This window comes from Centruroides sculpturatus, unplaced genomic scaffold (genome assembly GCF_000671375.1).
Source record: "Centruroides sculpturatus isolate CEXI.00-Female unplaced genomic scaffold, Cexi_2.0 scaffold604, whole genome shotgun sequence".
Lineage (NCBI taxonomy): Eukaryota > Metazoa > Arthropoda > Arachnida > Scorpiones > Buthidae > Centruroides > Centruroides sculpturatus.
Window position 1 is genome coordinate 105,048 of NW_019384933.1, and position 26,840 is coordinate 131,887.

Consider the following 26,840-nt stretch of genomic DNA (forward strand, 5'->3'; position numbering starts at 1 on the left):
GAATCATCAGCTTTATTAATTAATTTGTAAATATTCCTTGTATGAAATTTTAATGTAGAGTTTTTCCATATCGTTATATAATGATTTAAAATATAAATAAAATTTTATAAATGTAATATAAAAAAACCAATTTATATTGAACTTAATATTAATTGATCAATAAACAATCAGCTATGATAACTACAAACATCTATTGAATTTTCATTAATTGATGACGATTATTGTCTGTTTCTTTAAAAAAATGAATTATCTGTATCCATTAATTTTTAATTCATAGTATTTTTCTAGAGCAAATAGATAAGGAGAGAGAGAAACAAAGAAATCAATAACTGCTGAAGTAGTATCATATCAAAAATTGTTTATTGAGTATTTCATACTAAACTTTCTAAGACAGGAACAATTTTGTACATTATTATTGATTTAAATATTGCAGTTGATGATAGTGATGACGATGATGACGACGATTATGATAGTGATGATGACAGGAAGAAAGTTCGTGGCTCCTCAACGTGTCTTGTAATGTAAACCAAAAACAATTCAATTATTTTTTATCTATCAAAAACATACTGTATATATACATATAATTGCTGTAATAATTAAAAGTTTATGGTAATTTTTAAAACAGTATAATGATTATTTATTCCATTTAAAATAGTATTATAATCAAATAAAACAGAAATATTTTGTTATTACTTCAATCATCATAGAAATATTGTGAATAACTTATTTGATAATTTACACAATTTTAATTTAGAAGTGATAAGAGCCATCTTGTACTAAATTTAACGATTGATTAATTTAGAAAAATCCAGAAGAAAAGATATGGAATATAGTATTTAACTACTGCTATTGTAAGCTAGGCAGGCAATATTATCAATTATGCTATCTATTGATTGGTTTCTTAGTGTGTTTTCCAGATTTTCAACACACAACTCATTTGATTTATTCTGCTTTTGTGTTTAGTTCTTCAAAAGTTTCTGTTTCTTAATGCATTCCATTATACAAGGGAGAAAATGTTACCATCAGTCTGCCAATGTTTTGATATGAAGTGTCAGAGTACTGTCTAAAAAATGGAATTATAAAATCTTTNGAGTCAAACTGGGCTTGGATGACAGAAATGGGCAACTTGTTCCATGCTGCTTCAAATCTATGCTATGCTTCATTGACTGTATTAGCAGGAGAGGGGTGGCGGGTCAGTCTCTCAGCAACCCATGACCAGATGTTTTCAATTGGTGAGAGATCTGGAGACCATGCAGATCAGGGCAACAATCAAATACCCTCTGTATCGAGGAAGGTCAGAACATGACATGCAACATGAAGTCTTGCATTATCTTGTTGGAAGATGGCGTTTCACAGGCCTCAAAGATAGGGCACAACCACTGGATGTAAGATGTCAGAAATGTACTGATCTGTGTTCAAATTACCGTCGATCCGAACTAGAGATGTGCGTGTCATGTACCCAATGGCTGCCCATATCATCACACCAGGTGCAGGGCCCCTATGCCAATATCGAATACAAGCAGGTGACGAGCAATCTCCTCGGAGCCTCCAGACATGTATACAGCCATCAGAATGTTGCAAGCAGAACAGGGACTCATCTGAAAAGACGACATTGTGCCACTCCTGTATCCAGCTTTGTCGTTGGGCGTACCAGAGTCGTCATCTCTCTCTATGCTGCATTGTCAAGGGAAGCCGAAGTAATGGTTGCCGTGCTGACAGTCCACGCTGCTTCAAACGTTGTTGCACCATATGAGCAGATACTGGACGTGCCGCAAACAAGCACATTTCCTGACTAATGGTTCATGATGTGGTTGTACGGTTTTGCACCGCCGACCTCACAATATGTCTATCCTCTTGGGCGTTAGTCATGGGAGGGCATTGAGATCCTGCATGCCATTCAATAAGACCCTCAGCAACCCATCGATTCCATATTTGCATGACAGCGGTTAGATTTCAACCAGTGCGAGTGGCAATATTATGGAATGATAATCCACACTCTCGATGGGCAACAATACTGCCTCTATCGAATTCCAACACTTGCTGGTAAGCATTTCTTCTTCTTATTTGAGGCATAACACAATATTCTGATGAAACCTCGACCTTACAAAGCGATTTCCGAATGAGAAATCCACTGCACAACGTTTCTTTTATGCAGTGCTTCAGATGTCGTTTGTTTCTCCTGCGTCATCTAAATACGCTGAAATACTAATCATTTGCATATTCCAACCCCTTCTTCCTTTCATGTGATTTTGACATTCGTACGATCATTCCTTCCTGGTGTTGCAATTTTAATGGCCAGCAGTGTATTTATTAAACATTTTATAAATGCAAATTTTATATTTTTTAAATGTAAATATTATTATTATTATTAATAATAATATCCAAGTTATAAATGATTCATAGTTATAACTAGAACTTTTTTCATTTCCTATATTAATCTAAAAAGTCTTCCTGAAAACTGAAATTATTACAAAATAAGAAACTACTTCATTGAAAATTACTAAGAAAATTGGTGTTTAATAATACAGTATATAATAATTCTACAGTCGACCCCCCTATAAGATCATTGATTTTTCCGTTTTATCTGAATTACATGTTGTACGAGTCACTTAGATTTTACAAATACGTGTGCCGGGCTGTGAACGGCTCACATATTTGTAAAATCTAAGTGACTCGTACAACATGTAATTCAGATAAAACGGAAAAATCAATGATCTTATAGGGGGATCGACTGTACCTAAATTTGCTAAATTCTTTCTAGTTTAGAATAATTTAAAAGTTATTTATTGAATTAAAATTAAGAAGGCATTATGTTGAATCCCCATTTGAATTTCATGACGATAGAAAAAATCATTTTATTAAATAAAATTAGTAATAATGAAATGTATTGTTTCTTTGTATCAAGAATACAGAATATTCTAAAATAAAGCTACCAAAAAGAATTTCAAACAAGTTTTTTTAAATCACTGAAATAATGTGTTTTGATACACAAACAAGTATTAAATATACTGTACAGACATTATTTTTATGTTAAATATATAATTCCCAAGACTGAGACAAGAGAATTGAAAGAATTAAGCTTTATAGTGCTGACAGATTGTTGCTATTCTTTTATGAATTTGACATTAATCATTATGAATGATATTTTGTATAAACTAAATACAGTAGAAACTTAAAACTAAACAAAATTAACATATGTATGCTTGTATGCTTGTAAAAGTTGATTTTTCAGTTATCCAGCATTTAGTATTATCTTTATTTTATCCCTTTCTTCATTTTCTGAAGGGCCATTTTCTCTATATTCATTGTGGGTTTGGTCAGGCTGTGATGGAGGCAAGCAGATGGTGCAGTACTGTTTGATGTATACAGACAGACTATCCTCTGCAAAATTCCTAGATTTGATCCTGAGACCCCAGAATGGAAGACCAACATCTTAACTGCCTTGGCCACCCAGCCATCTTTGGTATTATCTGGCCATAGGTCTGTTTTTATCTTTTTTTTATGCTGAAAACAAATGTCCATTGCAGTTTTTCAAGAAATAATTTAGTAAGTCTTCTATGAAAAATCTGTAGGAAGAATTTATTTCTTGAAGAGAAACAAAAAAATTTAAAAGACAAAAATGTTAATAACTCTTGTTTAATTTTATTTTGATTCATATTTTATCTTAAAAAGCATTGAAATAATAATTACTACCTAGGAATGAAAATGAATAAATCTATGTCTTTATAAGCTCAGTAATGAAATAAAAATTTATCTAATAATCTTCTGTGTATTACATAATATCACATATCACATATAGTTTCATATTATCTGAATTCCTATTTATAAAAGATATTGTATTGAAGAAATTGCTTATAAAAATCAAAATTAGTTACCATCTATTATTAATGGTTAAAAGGCTCTCTCTTCAACATTTGAGAATAAATTCTAATTTTCTAAAAAATAAATCCAAAAGTGAAAAAGAATATAGAGGAAAAAAAGAGTAAAAATTTGTAACTTTTAAACACAGAAATGAATTTTCACTAAAAACTAGAATTTAATATATCTGAATTAAAATCAGAAATTTCAATTTGATTAAATTTGTGTGTTGAATAGAATTTTAGAACTTATTTTAATGAATTCTATATTTTAAAATGTTTGGGAAATCAAATATATCAAAAACATTTCTGAATTTCATTTGTTTTGGATTCTTGAATGTAGATTGTTTTATTCTATTTATTTATCAATTTATTCTATTTGTAATTAAATAGCTTATTCTAATAGAGTTGTTTTTCCAAAATACTGATGATTATACTAACAATTTTATTATTTAATTTTATACATAATAAATTATTATTTCTTTAATATTACTTTGGGTATTAAAAAGATAGTTACTCAACAGTTTTATTTAAATCTTTCTTAATGATATAAAAATTGTCTTTATTAATTGTATACAACTATCACAATGCATAAAAAATACTGTGTTTATATTATATAGAAATTTAATTTTTTCAGAATTATTTAAATGAAAAATAAAATATTTCTTTAAAAAATTCTGTGTATATTAATTTTCATTTTATTAGTGATATTATAATAAATATCACTTGCAATTTGGAAACAATTTTAATACTGTATAAACATATTCATCCATAGCATACAATTTTAAATATTTATTTAAAGAAACAGTTATTAACAAAATATATATAAATAACAAAGTTTGAAATATTATTAATGACTCAATTTTGATATTATTAAATTAATTTATTTTTTTATTTTCCAAAAGACAGGCATTTAGTGCTAAAGTGTTTTCAATAATTTCAATATAATGACTAGTTTACATTAATTTTGAAAAGAGAATTAAAAAAATATGTGAAAGTAGAGCAAAGAAAATGGCAGTGTGTTTTTCCCACTGAGCAGTAGTAGGACTGATAATAGATCAAATTTATGCCTGAGAAATCAAACATCATTTACATTGGCAGTGATTCATCTGGTCTCTTACATTTTGAAGTACCACTAAAACAAGTACAGTGTACTACATCAACAAACAAAATGCAATCTTTTCAAAAATGACATTTTATGCAGCAGAAATGAAACATAAATGTTTCTCAACACAAAACACATATAAGATTAAAATAAAAAGTCATTTAATTTTTCATTTTTTACTAGGAGAAGCAGACTGGTCCTAATTCTATACCAAATTCTTGATTTCTAGCACCAATATCACGGGGTGCAATATCTACTATTGGCAAACGTTGTGGCTTGTCAGTTTTGTATTGTAACACAGTCTTGGCCCATTTATTTGAACGATGCTGCATAGTAAAATATTAAAAATACATGAAATTATTTTCCTAATGTATATTATTTGTAATAGAAAAACGTATTTTTACTTACCTGACAGCTGTCTTCTAGAGAAGCATAAGTAAACATGGCATTGCCTTCTGCTATCAATTCTAAATCATTGTAGGACATTAACTTAACTGCTCTCTTTAATGATCTTCTCGCTTCGTCATAATATCCAACAGAATTACGGCAGTGATATGTAATATTCTGTTCGGCTTGTTTACTATGCAATTGCAGAAAAGTCATTTGTACTCTATCAGCTGCATATGTAAACTGTAAAAGAAAAACATATAGCATATGTTTATTTTTTAATTGCTCTTAAAAAATACATTTATCTAATTAAAATAAACAGAAGTAAAATATTAAAAAAAACTAATGTGAGATATATTCAGAGTAAACACAAATAACAAAGTCGAAAGGAATGTGTTAATAAAATTAAAAACTATAATACTTGAAAAAATGTCAGAAAATATCTTTATATCATATTTTAGTGGATTAAGAGTGGCTCCACATATTCAGTATTCACTGAATGCCAAATAATTGCCTTTTGCCAAAGTGTTTTTCACATGGCAAGCATACATGTACAGTACACACAAATGATTATCTGGAGAGTATTGGTTTGTTGCAGGAATGATGACTGTTTGTTTAAGATCTAGAAAATGGATAATTCTCAAACAATAATTTGTGCCATTGATTCTGTAGTTATGAGTAGTTCATATCTATTAATAAAAAATAAGCAAACCAGTGTGGCTTCTATATTGCAACAAGGGGTGGTAGCACTTGGAAACCACTGATCTAAAGGACTTATTGCATAGATCTATCTAGTGATATAATAAAAATTTGGATTAAATACTGTAACAAATACTGGAAATTCATTTGTGCATGGTTTCAATTTAAAAAAAACAAAAATATATTCTTTATTTGTAACCATTCTTTTGGTTTTTTTATTACTGAAATATCCTCCTATAATTCAGATTACTTTGTAAAGACATCTTGATTTCTAAAACAAACTGTTTTTTTTTTGTTTTTGTTTTAAAAGCAGTCATTACGTATGATTTCTATTGTCTGATGATATTTCATTTGGTCTTACAACCAACTTCAGATAATCATAAATTACTAAAACCACTATGACTTTCCATAAATAATGATAGGTGTAATTAATGTGATCTTATCAACTTATCTCCTAATATGGTTTGACTGTAAACTAACTGCAGACTACAGACTACAAACATTGGTTCTTCATATGTACTATACAATAAGTACACTATTGTATAGTGCATATTAGATTGGAGGTTTAATAATGCAAAACTTAAAGTACAAATATTATCTAGGAACAGGAACAGTGATAACATTTTTTTAATTTAGCTCCAAAATTGCCAGTAAGTTAATGAATATAAGAAAGAAATTTTATGTTACACACCCAAAGACAAATATTACATATCAAATAAGAGAAATACTGAAATATTCCACCAAACCAAACTCTTTTTAGTATTTGGCTTAACATCTAATAATCCCAATATTCATTACATTCTTCATTATAGGTATACATCATGTAGTTTTTTGGAAATATATACATGTTTATTATGTAATTGAAAATTTTTCAGGAAAAGTAAGACTCTTACAAGGTTTAAACATGGCAATTTCTAACATAATAGGAAGGAAATAGTTTATAAAAAGTTTATTAACTGATCACTTGCCAATAATAAATTTCCTATGCAGTTATTAGTAATTCATTCCATAATTTAGTTTAAATTTGTAATTAATAAATTACAAATATTAACGGTTATAATTAATACTAATTTTTTAATTTATTAGTATTAAATATAATCAAAGACTTTCTTTAATCAAACCAATATTATGGAAGAAATGATCATTTTAAATTAGTTTACATATATACAGGTATACCTCGCCTTACGTCGGTAATTGGTTCTAGGAGAACGACTTAAGTCGAAAAACGACGTAAGTCGAATTTACTTGTCTACAAATCTACTTGTCACTAGGCTAAACCATAAATTGCCAATTCCGATTTTGAATTTTATTTATTAATGCATTTTTAATAATGTATGGTTAATAAGGATCTATTTTAAGCTTACAAACAAATTTTAGTTTTTAATATAGTACAGAAAAAAGTAATCTAAATTTACGAATGCATGTACTGTAAATACAGTACATACTTGTAAATGTATATATTTTAATATGATTTTATGTGCTTTAAACATTTTTCTAGTGATATTACGACTTCAATATTTGTGGCGGACAGACNAGCATTTCCTAAATTTTTATAGATTGGAAAGGTGTTCTTAATTAATATACTGAAGATATTTTCGAATTTGATGTTTTATGAGCTGCATTTCCATCAGAGATTCTAAAATACCTGAAGAAGAACCGTCATTGGGGTTTGAAAATGTTAGTAAAGAGCTATTTTGTTGGTTACGATTTTATAGAAGGAGAACGCACCGGTAACAGGTTAGGAAGAGTTTTCTCTGGTGTTGAGATAAAGATGTCTAGTGCAAGATCTGGTTGTAGAATTACAAGACATTGCATTAACAAATAACAAGCACAACACTGTTTTAGATTTTGTATCCTTATATCCATGTATTAAATTAGAGCTTTGCTTCTGTGCCTTAAGCGATTGGTTATTCCAGATGGTTAAAAGCCCTGCACACCATCATCAAATTTTAGAATTACCACACATGCTATGTTACTCTTTTTTTTTTTTAATATAACAAAATTTACTTACAGAAATAGTGAGTATCTATGGGCCCCTATCAGGTGACCTATGCAAATTAGTGATATGCAGCATAAAACATCAAATTCTATTATCATTCCTCCCTGAGATAATCGCATATAAGAGATATAGTGATGGCATCTTTTGGAGATCTAAGCCAGATATTAACTTCTAACAATGATGCCAAACATTTTCATAATTTCAATTGTTTTAAATTTTACAGCAGTATATTTGGAGAGAAAGTCAAAAACAAAGCCATAAATATTAAGTTCAATTTTAAAATTATATTTTAATGTTTACCATATATTTCTGCAGATAAGAAGATCTTCAGATAGGACAAGGTATAAATTTTCATCAGAGTTTTATAGTTTTAGCATATATCTGTTCTATAAGATGACCCCCAAACTATCAACGGCCTATGAATTTAGTTTAGATCAGCAATCATCATCTGGATAGCGTATACGGAATTATATCCTATTTGTAATTTTTCGAATAAACAAATTTTATTTTCTTGCATCTGGCAGCACTGCCTTGCTATATTGTTGCAAACATTCGCACTGATTCCAGCAATCAGATAATGACCTTCAATATTCACAAAATGTCATATGGGCTATTCTATTTTATGAACATACCCTACTCTCTACTAATAAATAATTATGGTTTGATCGTTTTTTTATAATGGTCTAATTTTTTTTGTATCTGTCCTATAAAATGATCCCGGATTTTGGGGCCTTTTTTTATCATCTTATCTGCAGAAATATACAGTATTTAAAAATATATTTCAATATTTATCTATTTACTACAATATTTAAAGCAATTTTTTATCAAAACAATTTTTTTTATAGTTGCACTTTGCAACATGTTAAAATTTTTTTCTTGATATAATTTGTAAAACAATTCTAGCTCATTTTAAAAACAAAATTGAATACTAAACATACTTTGAACTTATTTAGATTTCATAAGAAATAGTTTATGCAATATTTATTATTTCACATTAGCCTATTTCATGGATACTATGGTATAGATCAGTAGTGTCCAAGCTATGGCCCCTGACCAAATGTTGCTCACAAACATGTTTGATGAATCACTTATAAATGATATAAATAGGCCTATTTTTGAAACACATAAATATACTATTACAAAATATTTGTGGCCCACCTACCTATGACTTATCAATGTCAGTGGTGGCCAAATTGCACATAATAATTAAAATACAACATATGTAATATATTATTTTCTTATAATTTTGATAATTGTGAATAATTTTAAACATTTCTGCAAAAATTAATTAATTATAAATTTCTGTTATTGACTAATAATGTTTTCTTACCATAAATCCAGATTCCATCTCACTAAACCAAGTATATTGGCTCTTTCCCCTATAATAAGTTTTCTTCGATGTCTAGAATAAAGTTTAAACTGATATTAGCAATTATTCAAAGTAATTTAATTAAACATATTTAACAATTATTGGCCATATAAGTTCTGTCTGACATTTAAAAAATTCATCAAATCTTTGATTATTGAGTAAGATCAAATTATTTTTCTTATAATATACTAAATACTAAATGGAGCAGAGAAAAAAATGCAATGAAAACATGAAAAATACAGGGATAAAACCATCAAACAATTCTGTGCAATAAGTTAATATTGCATAGACATTTTTTGATGGTTTTATTCCCATATATTATTTGCTTTATTTCACAAAGTCAAGCAAATATCTATCATAAGCCTTCAAAAACTCAGAACTCATATTTTGTGCTTGTAGCAAAAGCTTAACAAATGACATTAGAGATTCTCTTGGTTGAACTGATTGTCAGTAAACAAAATTTATTTTAGCCTAGAGAATAAAAATATGTACAAGAGACTTATCTCATATATCTAAGGTCAAAATACGTGTAAATGGTATATATTGATGATGATAATTGTCAAAATATGTATTTGATGTCAATACAAAGAAAAAATATTTTTAAAAGATCTGAAAACATTCATCACATTTTTTGATAACTAAATATTATCTAAAAAAATTTCATCTCATTTGAGAACAACAGTTCAAGTTATTCCCAAATTGAAATCAAACATGAATAAAAGCAGTTAAAATCATCAAAATACCTAGAAAAATATAAAAATTTCAGTCATTTCTTAGTAATTCTTATGCATTTTAAACATTACTATTACCTAAGAAATTACTTGTGAAAGTTATTTTCATCCTTTTCAAATATTAGCTATTTTAAAAGTATAGAAATTATAGAAATTTTATCTAAAACTTTTCTGAAAGAATTTAAATGAAGTACTAAATATGTTAATATATCAAACTAGCGTTGAAATTAATATTAATATTACTTAAGTAAAAAAAAACTTAATTATTTTTAAACTACCAATATTTAAATGCCTAAAATTTGAAATACAATACCAATTTTTAATCATTTAATCGCTTAATGACTTTTTTATTTGTTTTAACTTAAAAAATTTAAGTTAAAACAAATAAAAATATATATATATATACAGTTATTTTGATTCTTGAAATGTCAAATTATTTTAGAGCTCAAGAAGTTTAAAAATTTTACATACTGTTCCAAGTATTACATTCTGCAAACAAAAAACTTTATTACAAACTAAAATATATATATATATATATTTGATGCAAAAATGGTAAAAAGAAATCCTTATTTGTTATATTTTATTCATTAAATTAGTTAAGTCCCATGAATTTAATTTTTGAGTAACAAATGTTTTTGGCTCCTTAAATAAACAGTTCTTTGTAGTAACTGTAAGAAATAAATAAAAGTAAATATTTATACTGTGTATGGAAGTGTGGGGATACAAACTCATTTCAAATTAACAATATAAATAGTTACTTTTCAACTTTTTTAAAATTAAGATCAACATTTAAAACTTGTTTCCTAGATTAATCCAGCTGACTTAATTTTTGCTGGAAGTTGAAACAATATACATGTGTACATATTACACATTGAATAAAATGAAAAATATAAATATTAAAAGATAAAATAAAATTATGAAAGAAGTACTGTATACATGAGAAAGAAATTATTCTTTACCTAAGATATTGAAGTAATTTTTGCAATCTTTATATTGATAACTTTCATATAATTTAGATCAATTTATGTAAATCATATTTGATATGATATTTTACAGCACAGAATTTGATTGAGTCATTCTTCCACTGAATTTTCAATAAGAGCAAAAGACAAAAAATGTATTGTTTTTCTTTATACACATTGTATTTATACTATTTCATAGTTATAGATACCACAAGTATATATAAATCATTAAATAAATTAATGATTTTTAATTCTGTTGTATTTTCACTATTTATTTTTGTATATATTTAGATTATTTAAAGATGACTGCTTAAGTAGCTAAAAACAATTATTTCTAAAACATCTATTTAATCAATATTAAAATAATAATTTAAAATTTCACATGTATTACATAAATTCAATTTAATTTAAGAATATAAAGAAAAAATATTAATCTCATATATTACTTGTTCGGGTTTGGCTTTAATACAAGTTGCCCTCTTTTCCATGTCACAATAGACTTCAATTGCATCAATATTATCGCCTTGATTAGGATCCACGTAATACATACCTGTTGAATAATACTAAATGTATAAAAACTTTACTTTTGTTTTTGAAGAACTTTAAATGAAAATATCAATTATTATTTTTTCTGTATTGTAAAATCATGATATGTTACATAACTTAATTATTTTTTATTTATTTTAAAAAATGTTACCACTAGGCAATTCTGGTCTTGCGACAGCAAGATCACGGCATGTTGTAGCGGGTGTATCCTTATTTCCAGATGGTTTTCGGAATTCTTCATATTCTTGAACCAATTTATCATAATATTCAAATACGAGTTTCTTTTTTTCTTCAAGAGGTGTTTCGGGTGAAAAGAGTTTTGCTGGTTCATCACCTAGTAGGGGATCTGGTCCCTGAAAATAAAATATATTCAAAAACTTCTATAATATAAATTCAGGACTTTTCTAATTAAAAATAATATCTTGCTTATATTTAATTATTTTTTTAATGAATATCAACAATTGGTAAGTCAAGATTATTTTCTAAAAATAAAAATCAATAAAATACAACTAATTTTTAAATATATTCTGGTTTAAAATGTTTAATACATAAAAATATTTTTTAAATGTTCAATATTACTATTAATTTATTACAATAAAATTTAAAAGGAATAAACAAAGAATATTAATTAATTTAAACTTTTCCACTTTAACATTTTAAATTAAAAGTTAAAAATATGTGATTGCATTTAATTAACAAATCTTACAAGTTATACATTTTTTTAATTGTTTTAACATGTTCTTTTAACATGTGAAAATTAATACAATTATTGAAAATTATTATTAATGTACCTCAAATAATGTTATTAGTTATCATAGTGTAGGTAAATCCAACAGTGGTTACAATAAGCAGATTCTACTGTAAATTCGATTTATTAAAAATAAAAACTTCTAAAAATATAAAATTATTTTGCTTTTATCTAACTTCAAATCAATTGTCTTCTGATATTTTATATAATTAGTTTTGTCACAACTATTAAGCAACACAAATTAATGTAATCCTTACCACTACCATTTATATACCAAAATGTTTTTTAACTTCAATATTTAAATTCTTGAACTAATTTAACTTATTATAACAAGTTCAAGGAGAAACACAAATAACTTTGATTACAGTTTGCCAGAAACAACTTTGAAAGAGGAAAAGAATGGCAAAAACTAATCTTGGATGGGAAATAATGGAATCTCAATTGATTAATGCATGCATTTGCATTTTTACTGTGTTATTTATGTTAATGAAGGTCATGGTTAATATACAATAGTATTGTTAATAAAACTTAATATGTACAGTACATATATGCTTAAGTTAAAACAATTCTGATAATAGTTTGTAAGATGTAAGCAAGATAAAAGATAAAAATGAAAATCAAATTTAATTTCTTTGCTTCTCAAATCTAAATAGGAAATTCAATAAATTTCTTTATTAATAAAAAACTAATAATGACTGTATATTTGTTTGGGACAATATAGTCAATTTGTTATTTTACTGTGTCATTTTTTGATTTCTATAAACATTATTTCTACATCCAATATAATTTCCAATTCTTGACAAACAATAATTACACAATTCTTGCTTATTGAAACACAAAAAATATTATTTAATAGTCTATAGTAGTTTCAAGCTAGTACGATTTGCATCTAGTGTTATATGCTACAAACCATTAATATAAATGAAAGTTTGTTTAAACTATTGAAAAATGCTTTTAATGTTCCAATAAAGCAGGAATTGGTGTGACTGTCAATTATGTCTAAGTCTTACATAATTAATATGCATATGAAAAAACGAAAAACTGAAAAATTTGATTACCTTTACTTGTCCTTGACCTAATAATGCTGCTATTGCATTTGCATCATAACCAAAAGGTTCACCTGGTGGTCCTGGTGGACCAGCAGGGCCTGGTGATCCTGGTGGGCCTTGTTTACCAGAATCTCCACTTGGTCCACGTGGTCCAGGAGGTCCTGGAATGCCTGGAGGACCAGGACTTCCATCTCTACCTTGTGGTCCTTTCATACCCGGAGAACCCTAAAGCATACTTAATTTTAATTTTTAATTGAGTTTTATTGTGACATTGATGATCTTTCATCAAGCAGGAAACAACAAACAAATTTGAATTCATATTTTAAATTTAAGAAAAACATACAGTGAAACCTGGTTAACTCAAATCAGTCAGGAAAAATAAAATTTGGATTTTGGAAGTTTGACTAAAAATCAAGATTTTGTGCATCAGTTTATTGGTGACCTATAATAAACTATCTATATGATATTTCTATGGGTATTATTATGTAGAATCATTGTGTCAATGTAAACCTCTCAGTGTTGTCCAGAAACTCTAAAATGCTTAAATCAAATGGTTAAATAAGCTATTGAGAAATGCTTTCCCAAATGATTGATCCATTCATTCCTAAGTGTTTAGTAAGGAATTTTTTAAATTGCAATATTTCATGCCTAGAATAATCTTCTTTTGTTTTGTTTTTAATCACCAAAATATCACTCTTTAAAATTGTTATATTTTTAAAATTTTTACATAGAATTGGATTATAATAATTTTTTAAAATTAATTTATCAAAAATCCATTTATTTATTATGTCAACTAATCAGAGAATTGCATCATCAATAAAATAAAACAAAAAAAAAAAAAAATGTTTGGAAAAAAGCAGATTCAAATGCCAGTTACAGTATCTAGGTCACACATGCTATCTGGAAGCCACTTTCCCCCACATGCCATCATATGACATGATGTTTACTTTTAGTTGTACATGGTACCCACACTTTATAGAAAGTTTTTGATTAGTTTATTTGATAGATGGAAATTAATTATTTTATTTAATGGAAAATTAAAATTCTGAAGAAATTATGAAAACACTGTATCAAAACCCCATTTGAGTTAACAGTTTGATTTAACATGTATCCCTAAGTCCCTATACTAGATGATCAGGGAAAGAAAATTACTTCGAGTTATTCTGATTCAAGTTAACCAGGTTCCACTACTGTGTATATACATATATATATATAAATATATATATTTTAACTCTTTCCACTCTAGGCACTAAGAGGACCTTTTCACCAAACCCATTATGGGTTCAGCTAGGCCTAAAATGGGGCAGCAAGATGGTAAAGAACAGGGCCCAATATATCTGGGATAGACCACCCATAAAAAATTTCCTAGTTTTCTTGTGTAAAATTTCCATTTACATAAAAAGAAAATATCCAGGATACTTAATCTATTGTAATATATATCAGATTATAAAGGTAAAATTTAGACATTTTGAATTAACAAAGTTCAGTCTTGTAGGTAGTCATATTTCACCACTTCTGCTGCAAACTTTCAATCATTCAATCTATGAGCATAAAAATCACCATGGTTTTTCTTTGAAGAAAGTCTTGAGCGTTGTTCTCACATGGGTATGATCATTGAATTGTATATTGGCAATATGATTTGGTGCCAAGTCTGGGCTATAAAGTGGATGAGGTGTGGGTTTTGGTTATGGTTGCTTTTATCTTTCATCACTGTGAGTGAAAGAAACGAACGAGATGAGATCGTAACCAAAACTGATTTTATTGTCTTTCTTGCGTATTTGGTACTGCACATGTCTCGACAACATGGCTAACAAAGACAACTGTGGTTGATGATCCTTGTTGAGTGAGTTTGAATTTATTGCAGGAAGTGATGACTCATACACCCGGGGGTCATTGCTTGTATTTTACAACGGTTAAGGGTACAGGCATTTGCCACAGAGGCATAACCTCCCAGTCGAGACTGGCTAGATTCTCTAAGGTAATCTTTGCTCTATGTGCTGGTGTGTTGTCATGGTGGTATCCACTTTGTCAATTTTTGGAGTATATGAAAACACTTAAGTTGAGTTAATTCTCTGGTGGTCACCATGGACTATTATCTATCAGTTGCAGGAGAATGTCATCATCAATGATGGAATCATTGCCTGGATGGGGTTCATCCTGAAGCAAGAAATCTTTATCTTTGAATTTCTTGAACTAATTGTAGCAGGTCTGCCTGCTGACTATGTCCTTACCAAATGCCTTGCAGATGAGATTATGAGTATTTGTTATGTTGTGGCCACTTTTGAAGCAATAAAGCAACAGTACATGAACATGTTTTGAAAGTTTTCATATTCTCAGACATTGCTGATGTGTCTATTTCCAACAAAATACATGATTAAATGCCCTTTTGTTATGCTACTTTTATACTCATATTGAACGTTCTAGAACATTTTTTCCAGTCATTTCTAAAAAATTTCACCTTTACAACCTGATATTTATAAAGGGAAGTATTTGGCAATTATTGGTTTTTCTCCATAATAGCAAAAACAGAATTAGGCTGAGAATATTTTGGCAAAGATTATATAAATGATTGATTTGCAAAATCACTTCTTTTTTTATACATCTTAAATCTAGTAAAATTTTTCTCTATTACTGTTAATTAATAAAGAAAAAATTATAAACAGAATAATTATGGTTATAGTAATTTTATTTAATTAGACAGAAAATAATCAGAAAACAAAGAACAAGGACAAAGACAAAGTAAAGCAATTGCTTTATTTACAAATATATATACTTTTTATTTAAATAGAAAACATGTATATTGAAAATCAAACAAGAATTTAATTATAAAATTTATCAATCTTTAAATAATAAATATTGCAATAAATAGTGTATATGTATTAAATTCCATTTACCTCCATGCCAATTGGACCAGGCGGTCCAACATTTCCTTTATCACCAGGGATACCCTAGAATAAAATAGTAATGAAACACTTGACACTTAAAATTTGCAAATTAAATTTATTTCATTATTACTTACCGGTGGTCCAGGTAATCCTTGTAGACCTATTAGTCCTCGATGACCTTTAGGACCTTGCTCACCTTGGAAACCTCTATCTCCTTTCATACCAGAATTTCCAGTGGGTCCAGCAGGACCTCTAGGACCTTGAGGTCCTGGCACACCTCTTGGACCTGTTTCACCTCGATCACCACGTTCTCCTGGTAATCCTGAAGGTCCTGTAGGTCCAACTGGTCCCTAAAAAGTTTTAATATCTTAATACAATATATGAGTATTTCAAAAATAATATAACATAAATAATAGATAATAACAAACAGTTTTACAATAATACATAGTCTTCATGCCATACTATAAACATTAGAATAGAGCACAGCAAATAATATATAGCAATAAAGAAATCTGTTAGAAAAAAAAATGCCAACAAAAATTTACAATAAAAAAATAATATGACATCATAAAAGTGTGTTCAGACTTCTATTATAAGAGATATTGGGATGACATTCTAATGACTTTCCTAGAATCAGCAACATCCAAGATACACATTTCCTTTGTAGATACATGTGATGCTAACATTCTACTATTTGTATATGAAATGTAATTCAACACTTTTCCTACATATAAAAAAATGAACTGAACTGAGTTTTTAGACTTAAACTTTTCCTATATTGGCTGAAAAATGTTGTAATGAAAGTTACATACATTCATGAAGTTTGGATATAAAAGCAAAAAGAATTCTATTAGAAAAACATTGCCCAGAGAGATATTCTGTATCTGTAGGACAGTGTTTCTGAAACTGTGTTCTACAGAAAGTGAATACTATTCCAAGAAAAATTATCAAAATTAATATGAACCTGGAACATTTTTTATTATTATAATTATTCCTTATTTAGTATTTATTTTGGCATTAATACTTTCAACTGTTTTATTTTTGATTTTATATGTTATTACATAATGACATATCTGATTTATTTAAACTATTAAATTTTTGTTACTAAACATTTTATCAAATTATTCTTATTACAATTGTTTTTACATTATTTGACATAATTTAGTAATTTTCTTACATCACAATTCACATTTACTTTTGTGTGTTCCAATCTTTTTTTCACTATTTTGCACTATATTAATAAAAAGTGCTTTTTAAGATTTTTAAATTTGTAACAGACTAATGAATGGCTTATCCAAAACGTGTCAAATGCTCTAGCCATTGCCCTGTCTCCAAGATTATAAATTTTGTTTATAAATTTGTACTTTATTGTGCACACCATACTACAACATGCCAGCAAAAAAGAAGAGCATGATTTCACCTGCAGGAAGTACCAAGGACCAAAGAAAGGCTATTGACCTTGAGATGAAAATGCTTATTATGAACAACTACGAAGCTAGTAAAAAAAGTTAAAGCGATAGCACATGAATTGGACCTGAGGGATTTGACTGTTTTGACAATCTTGAAGGATAGAGATAACATAATAAAGACAGTGAAGCAATCAACAAGATTTAAATGCACAAAAGCTAGGCAGCTTAGATTTATTCATTTATTTTATATAGCTACCTAGTAAATCCTACAAAATAGCCAAGGTGTTCTGTTAAAATTTTACGATTTGTAAAGTGTTCTGTTGTAGGAAAAGTTTGGGAAATGCTGCTGTAGGGTACAATCTATATAATTTGGCTAATTTAATTAAATTTAAATAGATAGGTGTATACTGTATTTAAATTAGCAAAATTAATCAGGACAGATTTTAAATAAGTTTACTGTGAACAATTTAAGAATGTATATATTACCTGTAAACCTTGAATACCAGCAGCACCTGGTAAGCCTGGAGGTCCTGGTGGTCCTTTATCTCCTGGGCGTCCACTAATTCCTGGCTGTCCTTCTTTTCCAGAATGACCCTTATTTTAAAAAATTTAAATATTACATTTAAAAACATTTCATATGTATATTTCTATTTTTATTATATAATATAAGAAAAGTTAAAATTAAAAACAAAAAACATTTTCTAATTATAACAATAAAGTCTTCTTAAATTTCACAAGACCAATGTAAAACTCTTTACATAAAATTTATAATAAACTGTTATCTATAATCATTCAAATAAGCATATAATTTCTTTTATTCAATTATCCTTGTAAACTTTATACAAGAATAATGATGATAATTTAATAAATCTTAATTTCTTTAATGTTTTCATAATAGTAGTTCTCAGTATCAAAAGATATTTCAAAAATTACACAATAAACTTCACTGAAAAAAGTTTTAAATAAATTTTTAGATAACTGCAGTTAAAAAGATTTAAAATTTTATCATTTGAAAACAGTTAACCTTAAACTCTTTAAAATTATTTATTTATGTTGTTTTAATACAGTTGAATGTTTATATAAATATACACATAGGAAATAAAAGCTTTAAGAATAATGGTTTTCTTATAAAGAGTCTGATAGATTTGTTAATACTGCATTTATGTGAATAAAAGCAAAATAATGCACCTAAATGTAGGATACATGGCTATTATTGGCACCCATTTTCAGGAAAAAATATTTCCTAAAATATAACATAACCTCTTTTTTAGCCGATTTTCAAAACAAAAAATTTTAAAATGGCATATTGTGAGGATCCGAATTTGGATGTGTTTATATCATCTCATCATAATATCACATTGTAGTCCTACTTTCATTTCACGGTGTCATAAGATCACAGTATAGCTATACTTTTGTTCAATAACTGTCAACTTTTACACCTGGGAGCTAAACATCTGCTAAGTTCTCAGGCGTAATAACGATGCTTTCTCATCACCTTTCGACCTAGTATAGCGATTTTAACAATTCAACATTAGGGAAGAACAACAAAGTGAGTCAGTCGTCACCAGTTCCTCGTTCGGACCACTAAAGTTATCCCTGTGCCTCGCCTTTGGATATTTCTTCGCCCTTGGATATTTCTTCGCCTTTGGATATTTCCACGCCTAATAACTGTGTCTTCTGTTTTCTGAGTCCGGAACTGTCTTCTTTTGGGAGTTCATACAAGGTAACTATCGACACGCAAACTTCTGTAAACTCTCTCTCTCAAAACGGGAAGAAACGTAATATCTTAATATCTTAATACTATTATATACTAAAGCGAGTAATGTATCTAACAGCAGCCCTAATGTATAGCCTATCGTTAACCATTAAACAGTTGTTACGTTAAAAAGCGTCTGAGTAAATCACTTCCGGTGCGTTGTCTCTCCTTCTATCTCGACTCTGATCGCTCCGTAACGCGACCGCTCGCGTGACCTAAATAACGCGGCTTCCGTGTCCGCCGAGACGCGGTGGTGTCATCCTGACAGGGCACCAAAGAGGTGCCCTGTCAGGATGACACCACCGCGAGGTGCCCTGTCAGGATGACACCACCAAAGAGGTGCCGACCCTTCGGTCACAATATTTTACAATGAAAATTTTAAATTTAGTGCCATAACAATTCCAAGCATTGGATGAAATCTGATTTGCTTGTGAAGAATGAACTTCTGGTACCTTTTTCAATTTCATTTTGTATTGTCAATGCCAAAGTCTAAGCTAAAATTGATCAAAGGCTTGGTGCAGGGTAAATGACTCAATGTTGTGTCATCACCTAATATTTACCCCGCGTTTCTTTATACAGTGAGAGTGTAGCGAAATGATGTCACGAGCAGTGTTGGCCAATTAGAAACCAGTTTCAGTGTGTTCGCTATAAAGTGCTTCTCAAGTGCTACATAAAGAAATGCGGGGTTATTTGTGTAGATATGGCTGTAATATTTGACTTGTGACAAAATTAATCTTAACTAATTATTTATAGCTCTCAGTGTACTTCATAATGTGGATTGAAAATTGTTTAATGGTGTATTCTGTTAAATTATGGTAATTAAGTTGTAATGGCTTGAAAATTCTTCCCTGAAAGCTGGAAATAAAATATTTAAATTGACAGAAGGCAGAATAGCCTATGAATGGCACTGCATCTCCAAAAAAATTCTCTAATTTAAGGAACTTTGCATTTTTACAGTGACAAAATTAGTAAGAAAAAGTGCACTTTATATCTGAATAAATATGGTAAATAATTACAGTATTTTAATATATAAAAGTTAACATTGATTTCTCTAAGGCTAAAAATACAATTCTTTACTTTTTGTTTTTATACATCAATGATATCTGTAAATTAAAAACTGTTTTGTTAAAATTCCAATTAATTTTATGAATAAAAAGGATAAAATAATAATTTCTTTCTAATATATTTTCATATTATTTTATGAGCATTTATTTATTGTGACAACATCACAATGTTGGGCAGCAATTTTTGTCACACTGCTCTCAATTTTAGTAGTAGTTTGCCCCTGTATATCATACTTTTTCTGTTAACAATACAGTCATGCCAGTCATCTATCTAACTCCATTCAGAAGAAAATTTTTTAATTGAAATAACATGACTTCTGGTACAAACTGGAAGTTTGTATATAATGAATTGGGGTCTCCTGCCCATAAGCTTTTTATATCTGGTCCAAACTTTCATCTATGTAACTCCATTCTCAAGATTAAGAAAGGACAGACAGACTGGCAGACAGATGGATGCCAGTGGAATTTATAGTTCTACAATTTTTAAAAATTGCAGCCCAATAATAAATGATGGCCTCTTCATGTGTTTCGTCGAAATCTCATATAAAACGATAGCACACATAAATATTTAAATAAACTAAATCAATTATATAACTTTAATTTATATATTCATTTAATTAAATTTCATATAATGTAATTAGCAAATAAACAATATTTTAATTACAGATACAAATTTTTGGAGAAAAAATGTGTGATAAGAACAAAATTCAGAAATAGCCAACAAATTTCTGAAATTAAAAATCTAGTTTTCCTGATAATTACCTAATATAATTTGGCACTAGAAGTGTTAAGTACCATTTTACACTAAATTTAACAATTAGAAATTAATAACAGATTAATTTAAGAGAAATCTAGAAAAGATCTAGTCTGAAACTATTGCAAAGCTAGATAAGGTAATGTTACAGATTCTGTTCTCTAGACTTTTCAAAGCAAGATGTTTGCCAATTTTCCCATCCTATGACTCATTTGATTCATTCTACTTCTGTTATTCTTTCTTTCCTCAAACTTCTTCAAGTTTCTTAATGATTCCCTTCTATTATACAAGGGAGAAATTCCAGTGTTAATCCACCAATGTTTCAGCCAAAAAGTGTCAGGTTAGTGTAGCATTTAAAAATGGAAATAAAAAACTATTTGCCAAGTTTGAGGACAAAAAATTCTATAAAATGATAAGACCAAAGATAAGCATGGTTTCTTCAAATGATAGTCATGTGATCCATTGATTGTTTGCTTAACAGATATTTTGCAGAATATGAAGGCTAGGAAATTTTTGTCCGTTGCCCAGAGAAGGCAATATCTTCTTAATAAAAATAAAAATATATTAATAAAGTCCTATTACTATGCTAGTAACAGATGTTTTATTCATTTAATCCAGCTTTCACTGTATATTGTTTAACAACAAATATATATAAAATAAATCAAACATTATATAAAAGTATTTTTTCACATAAGATGTTAAATACAGATACAGTATTTCAATCAAACTGAGTATGACCAAAAACCATAAAAAATTCACTTAGGCAATATTAAAAAGTATAAACTAGAAAACTATAGCTATTGATGATGTACTTTTATATAAACAATTTATTATACACTTAACTGATGTACATTCTACGACAAATGACTTCCAACAACTTAACACTGGAGTGTACTACGGACATAACACTTGTAAAAACAGGTTTTCGTGGATTGTGATGTATATTCTCCAAAAATTACCAAAATATCAATTCTCAAATGAAAACAGTAGTGAAGCATAAAAAATAGTAAACAAGTTTGTTTAAAAACATTAAAAAAATTATTAAATTGAATAACTTATTTACTTGTTCCAAATACTTTAGTTTAACAATAAAGTAAACATAAATTAAACAGAAACCACTTCATTAAGTTTTCTATTGGGAAATCCTAAGTATGAATTTATTATGTATATTATATACATAGTGCCCACCAGTGGCTGAGCGGTCTTCGTACCCTAAACACTGGGAGTTCGGTTGTAAGTTCGCGCCGCGATCGGACAGGCTGGCTGCTTGGAGTTTTCCGGGTTTTCTCCTTGCCGATAACGACTAAATAGGAGGCCAGTTCCCCATAAAAGTCCTCCCGGAAGGCATTCTTTCCCCTCGCGTAACATCGCGCCCCAGAGAAGGCAACGGGAAACCACTCTGGGTACTAACCTTCCCTAGTAAACCNTACATTTGATAATTATTAAAACAAACTACAAATTATTTTAAAAATTTTTTGCATTAACTTTAAAACATATGAGTTAGGAATTTTTTTTGGAAAACAAGAGAGCTTAAAAACTAAGATATTTTTATTTACTCAACAACAAGCATTTAAAATTGATATTTATTAAATTAAATTCATATGTAAAAGTAAAACATATTGTTGCATTGTGAATAAACTGTATAAACTTACCTGTGGTCCAGGAAATCCTTGCTGACCAAGAGGGCCAGGTGGACCCCTGTCACCTTGTATTCCAGGTCCACCAGGAGGTCCATCTGGACCAGGAGGTCCTGTTTCACCCTAAATATAACATTAATAATATTTTAGATAAATAAAAGATAAAAAATAAGAACTTCATATTTGAGTTTTAAAGTACTGACTTTTTCTCCTGCTTCCCCAGGTGGTCCTGCAGGTCCTACAATGCCTTGAGGTCCTTGTTCTCCAGGTCTCCCAACAGGACCTTCTGGACCTGGTGATCCATGATCTCCTCTATCACCTTTATGTCCAGGTGGTCCTGGTTCTCCTCTTGCACCTTGAGCACCCTAAGAAAAATATATTTTTTTTTGAACATTAATATCAATTAAAAATATAGATTATATAAATAATATAGATTATATAAAGAATCTGATATCAAACAAATTAAAATCAACAGAATGAAATGGGCTTGACATAGCTAATGGATGGATAATAATAATCACAAGAATTTTTGTGCCTCAACATTAATAGGGAAACAATTAAGAAGGAATGCCATCGCAGAGTACTGTCCAGCACCCACAAACTTTGAAACAGCTCTGAACAATACAATATTACAACTTCAATATTTGTGGCAGACAGACGTAAAGTTGAATAAAATGACTCAAACTTAATTTTTATTTTTTCATATAATTTTTTTACAAACAACATATAATTGAGAACAATGTAACTCGAAATGATGTAACTCAAGGTATACCTGTATATTAAAAAAACTGACAAAGTTAAATTTCTTACCTGTTGTCCTCTGGGACCAGGAGGGCCAACACGTCCTTGAACTCCAGGAACTCCAGGTAATCCACGTTCTCCAGGTGGACCAGATGGACCTGGGGGCCCTTGTAAACCCTGTTTGTTGAATGTTAAAGTCTCTTAACTAATATTGTAAATTTAAATAACTTATTGTTGTCATATTTATTTTAAACTTAAGTAAAATTTAAATGTTTTACAATAAATACTTTAAATAAAAGCATTTCTTACAGGTGATCCTTCTGCTCCAGCTTCTCCTTTTGGCCCAGGGAATCCTGGAAGACCAGGATTTCCAGAAGGACCTGCTGCACCAATTTTTCCAACATCTCCTGGAGCACCCTTTAAAATACATTTAGTTTCAATTAAAAACAACTGTATTTTTAATGTTATAAAAAAATTATATCTAAATATTAGTAACTGTAATGTTTAAATTATATTAAAAATTTTATAGTAAGTACAGTAGAGTCCCGAAAACTCAGTCTAATGTGGAATGAAGGGTGATCCGAGTTTGTGAAAATGCCAAGTTATTGGGAATGGGGTTAAAAAAGAATAAGTAAGAGTGTTTCCTCAGAAAATACTGTACTGTACTTGTATGTATTGTTTGCTTGAGAATACAACAGAGAATAAACTGCTCAAATACCCTTACACAAAGGAAAAGTACGTACTTTATGAAGGCATAGAGCCTTTACTACATGAAAATGAAAATTAATGAATATACAGTGTACAGTAATTTACCTGATAAGACAGACCTCAGAAAAATATTTTAGGAGGCATAAAGCTGTCTGTAATGAAAATTAACAAGCCGACATTGCAAAAATTGGCTACATTTTTATAAAAAAATGCACAATGACCTGTTGTCTTCCACATTGCACTCTGCATTTTGCTGCTTCATCATGAAGATGACGAAAGAATGGTAAGTCCATTACCGACGTACCTTGTTGTTACTGAAGGGAAAATACTGAAGGGCGGTTTCGACAGCCTTTAATCCTTTACTATGTGATATTTTAGGAGCTTGTACAGTGGAGTCCTCAATGTCAACAACTTCATCATTTTCCGGCATTTTTTCATTAACTGTGACAGCAGCAATAATTTCTGCATTGGACATAATGTCTTGCTCAGTATCGTTCTGGAATCACTGTTTGACATAATTTTCTCCAGCTTCTGCACATCCAGGAACTGTTTTCAGGAGGTCAAGTAAGTTTACATTTTCTGCATCATCATATTCAACAAACTCATTTCCCTTGCGATCAAGGAGTTTTCGCTAGGAACGAACTAGTGTTAATGACTCTAACTAGTTCCAGGCATCTGCCACCTAGCCAACAATATCCAATAGGTTAATTTTCTTTAAGTTCTGGATAAGACTTTGACCATCATCATTTGCAGAAAGAAGGCAGGATAACAGCTTGTGCCTATATCTTCTCTTGAGATTAACCAAAACTCCTTGGTCCATTGGCTGGCATAATGCTGTGACATTGGGTGGTAAAAACATTGCTTGTATGTCCCCATTTTTTAACTCTTCAATGTCTGGGTGCAAAGATGCATTGTCCAAAATCAGAATAGCCTTCCTTGGCAGGTTTTTAAATTTAAAAAACTGCTCAACCGATGGAACAAATACTTCCTGGAACCATTCTTTGAAAATTGCACAGATCATCCAGGCATGTGACTGGTTTCGGTACCAAACTGAAAGTTTATCCATTTCAATGTGCTTAAACGCACGTGGTTTCTTTGATTTTCCTATGAGATCAAGCTTTAATTTGTGCTCACCTGTTGCATTACTGCATGCTAGGACTGTTACCCTCTCCTTGCTCCTTTTAAAACCTGGGGCTGACTGTTCTTCCTTGAAAGCAAGACTTTTTGCTGGTAACAGTTTATAATTTAACCCTGTTTCATCATAATTGTACAATTGCTCTCTGGTCAAACCTTCAGCTTCAATAAATTTCTGAAAGTTTTCCTTAAACTGAGACATACTCTCTGTTTCTCCAGATAGTTTTTCCCCACAAATACTAAGCTGCTGGACTCCATAGCATTTCTTCCAGTGATCAAGCCAGCCAGCACTGCTTGCGAAAAATTTAGGATCGTTGTCTTTTTTAAATTCTTCATAAAATTTCAAGGCTTTCTCTTACAAGATTGGCCCACTAATTGGTGTGCCCTTCTCTCTTGTTTGGCAAAACCAAATGTAAAGTGCTTCACTTACATCATTAAAGTCACTTTTTTCAATGTTTCTGTACACATTCTATTAACACACCACGACTTGATTTCCGTCTGCTGCTTTTTCCAGTCTCCAATCATACTTTTGATAACTCCCACGTCCTTAGCCACTGTACTGACACTTTCTTCCTTTTCCAGTCTCTTTAATGCCCGTTAACTTTTGCTCCATAGACAAGTTCACTTGTTTTCTTTAACAGAAGTACTCTGCGAAGATGCCATCGCAGAGTACTGTCCAGCACCCACAAACTTTGAAACAGCTCTGAACAATACAATATGCACAGTCACTCACATTGAGTTACGCAACAGGGTTAAGAAATCGACTAACCCTGGCAAAGGCTGCAGGTAGACTGAACAGCTGAGTGCACGCCAGCACCAGACATGTGGTGGAAGAGTGGGAGTATGATGCAAGACAAAGGAATGCGGGACCATGAACAGGTTTGCACATGGGATTTTTTTGCCCTGCCAGAGTGTGGCCAAGTTATCGAGTGCCGAGGTTTTGGGACTCTACTGTATATAGGTATTTTATTTACATTATTATAAATTTTTTTCCTCCATTAATTATAATTTTTTTTTCTTTTAAATATTCTTTTAGCAGAGAAGAATTTTATTAACAGCTCATGAATTTTTAGATTATATGTTAAACTTTAATTAAATATGCAGAACTTATGATTACCTTTATTCCTGCAATTCCAGCTGGTCCAGCAGGTCCAGGGTTTCCAGGTACACCCTTTTAAATAAAAATAAATTTGTAAATATAAAGTAAAAAATATAATACAGAAATATTGTTTAGTAAAGTTATAAATAATAAAAATATTTATAACTTCAATAAACATTATTTATAATTATAATTATTATT

The 26,840-nt window shown here is 29.6% G+C and overlaps 1 protein-coding gene across 1 annotated transcript in view; it reads right to left on the minus strand.

The window, feature by feature from the left end:
- Positions 1-4,684: 4,684 nt before the first annotated feature.
- The window catches only part of LOC111632038 (collagen alpha-1(I) chain-like), a 126,150-nt gene continuing 103,994 nt past the window's right edge, over positions 4,685-26,840 (minus strand). The window contains exons 31-43 of the mRNA XM_023376394.1: positions 26,658-26,711; positions 24,008-24,115; positions 23,768-23,875; positions 22,973-23,080; positions 18,233-18,340; positions 16,472-16,687; positions 16,347-16,400; positions 13,462-13,677; positions 11,807-12,008; positions 11,556-11,659; positions 9,378-9,449; positions 5,371-5,592; positions 4,685-5,288 (exon numbers count right to left, since the gene is read on the minus strand). Of these exons, the coding sequence (XP_023232162.1) occupies positions 5,142-5,288; positions 5,371-5,592; positions 9,378-9,449; positions 11,556-11,659; positions 11,807-12,008; positions 13,462-13,677; positions 16,347-16,400; positions 16,472-16,687; positions 18,233-18,340; positions 22,973-23,080; positions 23,768-23,875; positions 24,008-24,115; positions 26,658-26,711 (1,719 nt within the window). The 3' untranslated portion in view covers positions 4,685-5,141. The remainder of the gene's footprint in view (positions 5,289-5,370; positions 5,593-9,377; positions 9,450-11,555; positions 11,660-11,806; positions 12,009-13,461; positions 13,678-16,346; positions 16,401-16,471; positions 16,688-18,232; positions 18,341-22,972; positions 23,081-23,767; positions 23,876-24,007; positions 24,116-26,657; positions 26,712-26,840) is intronic.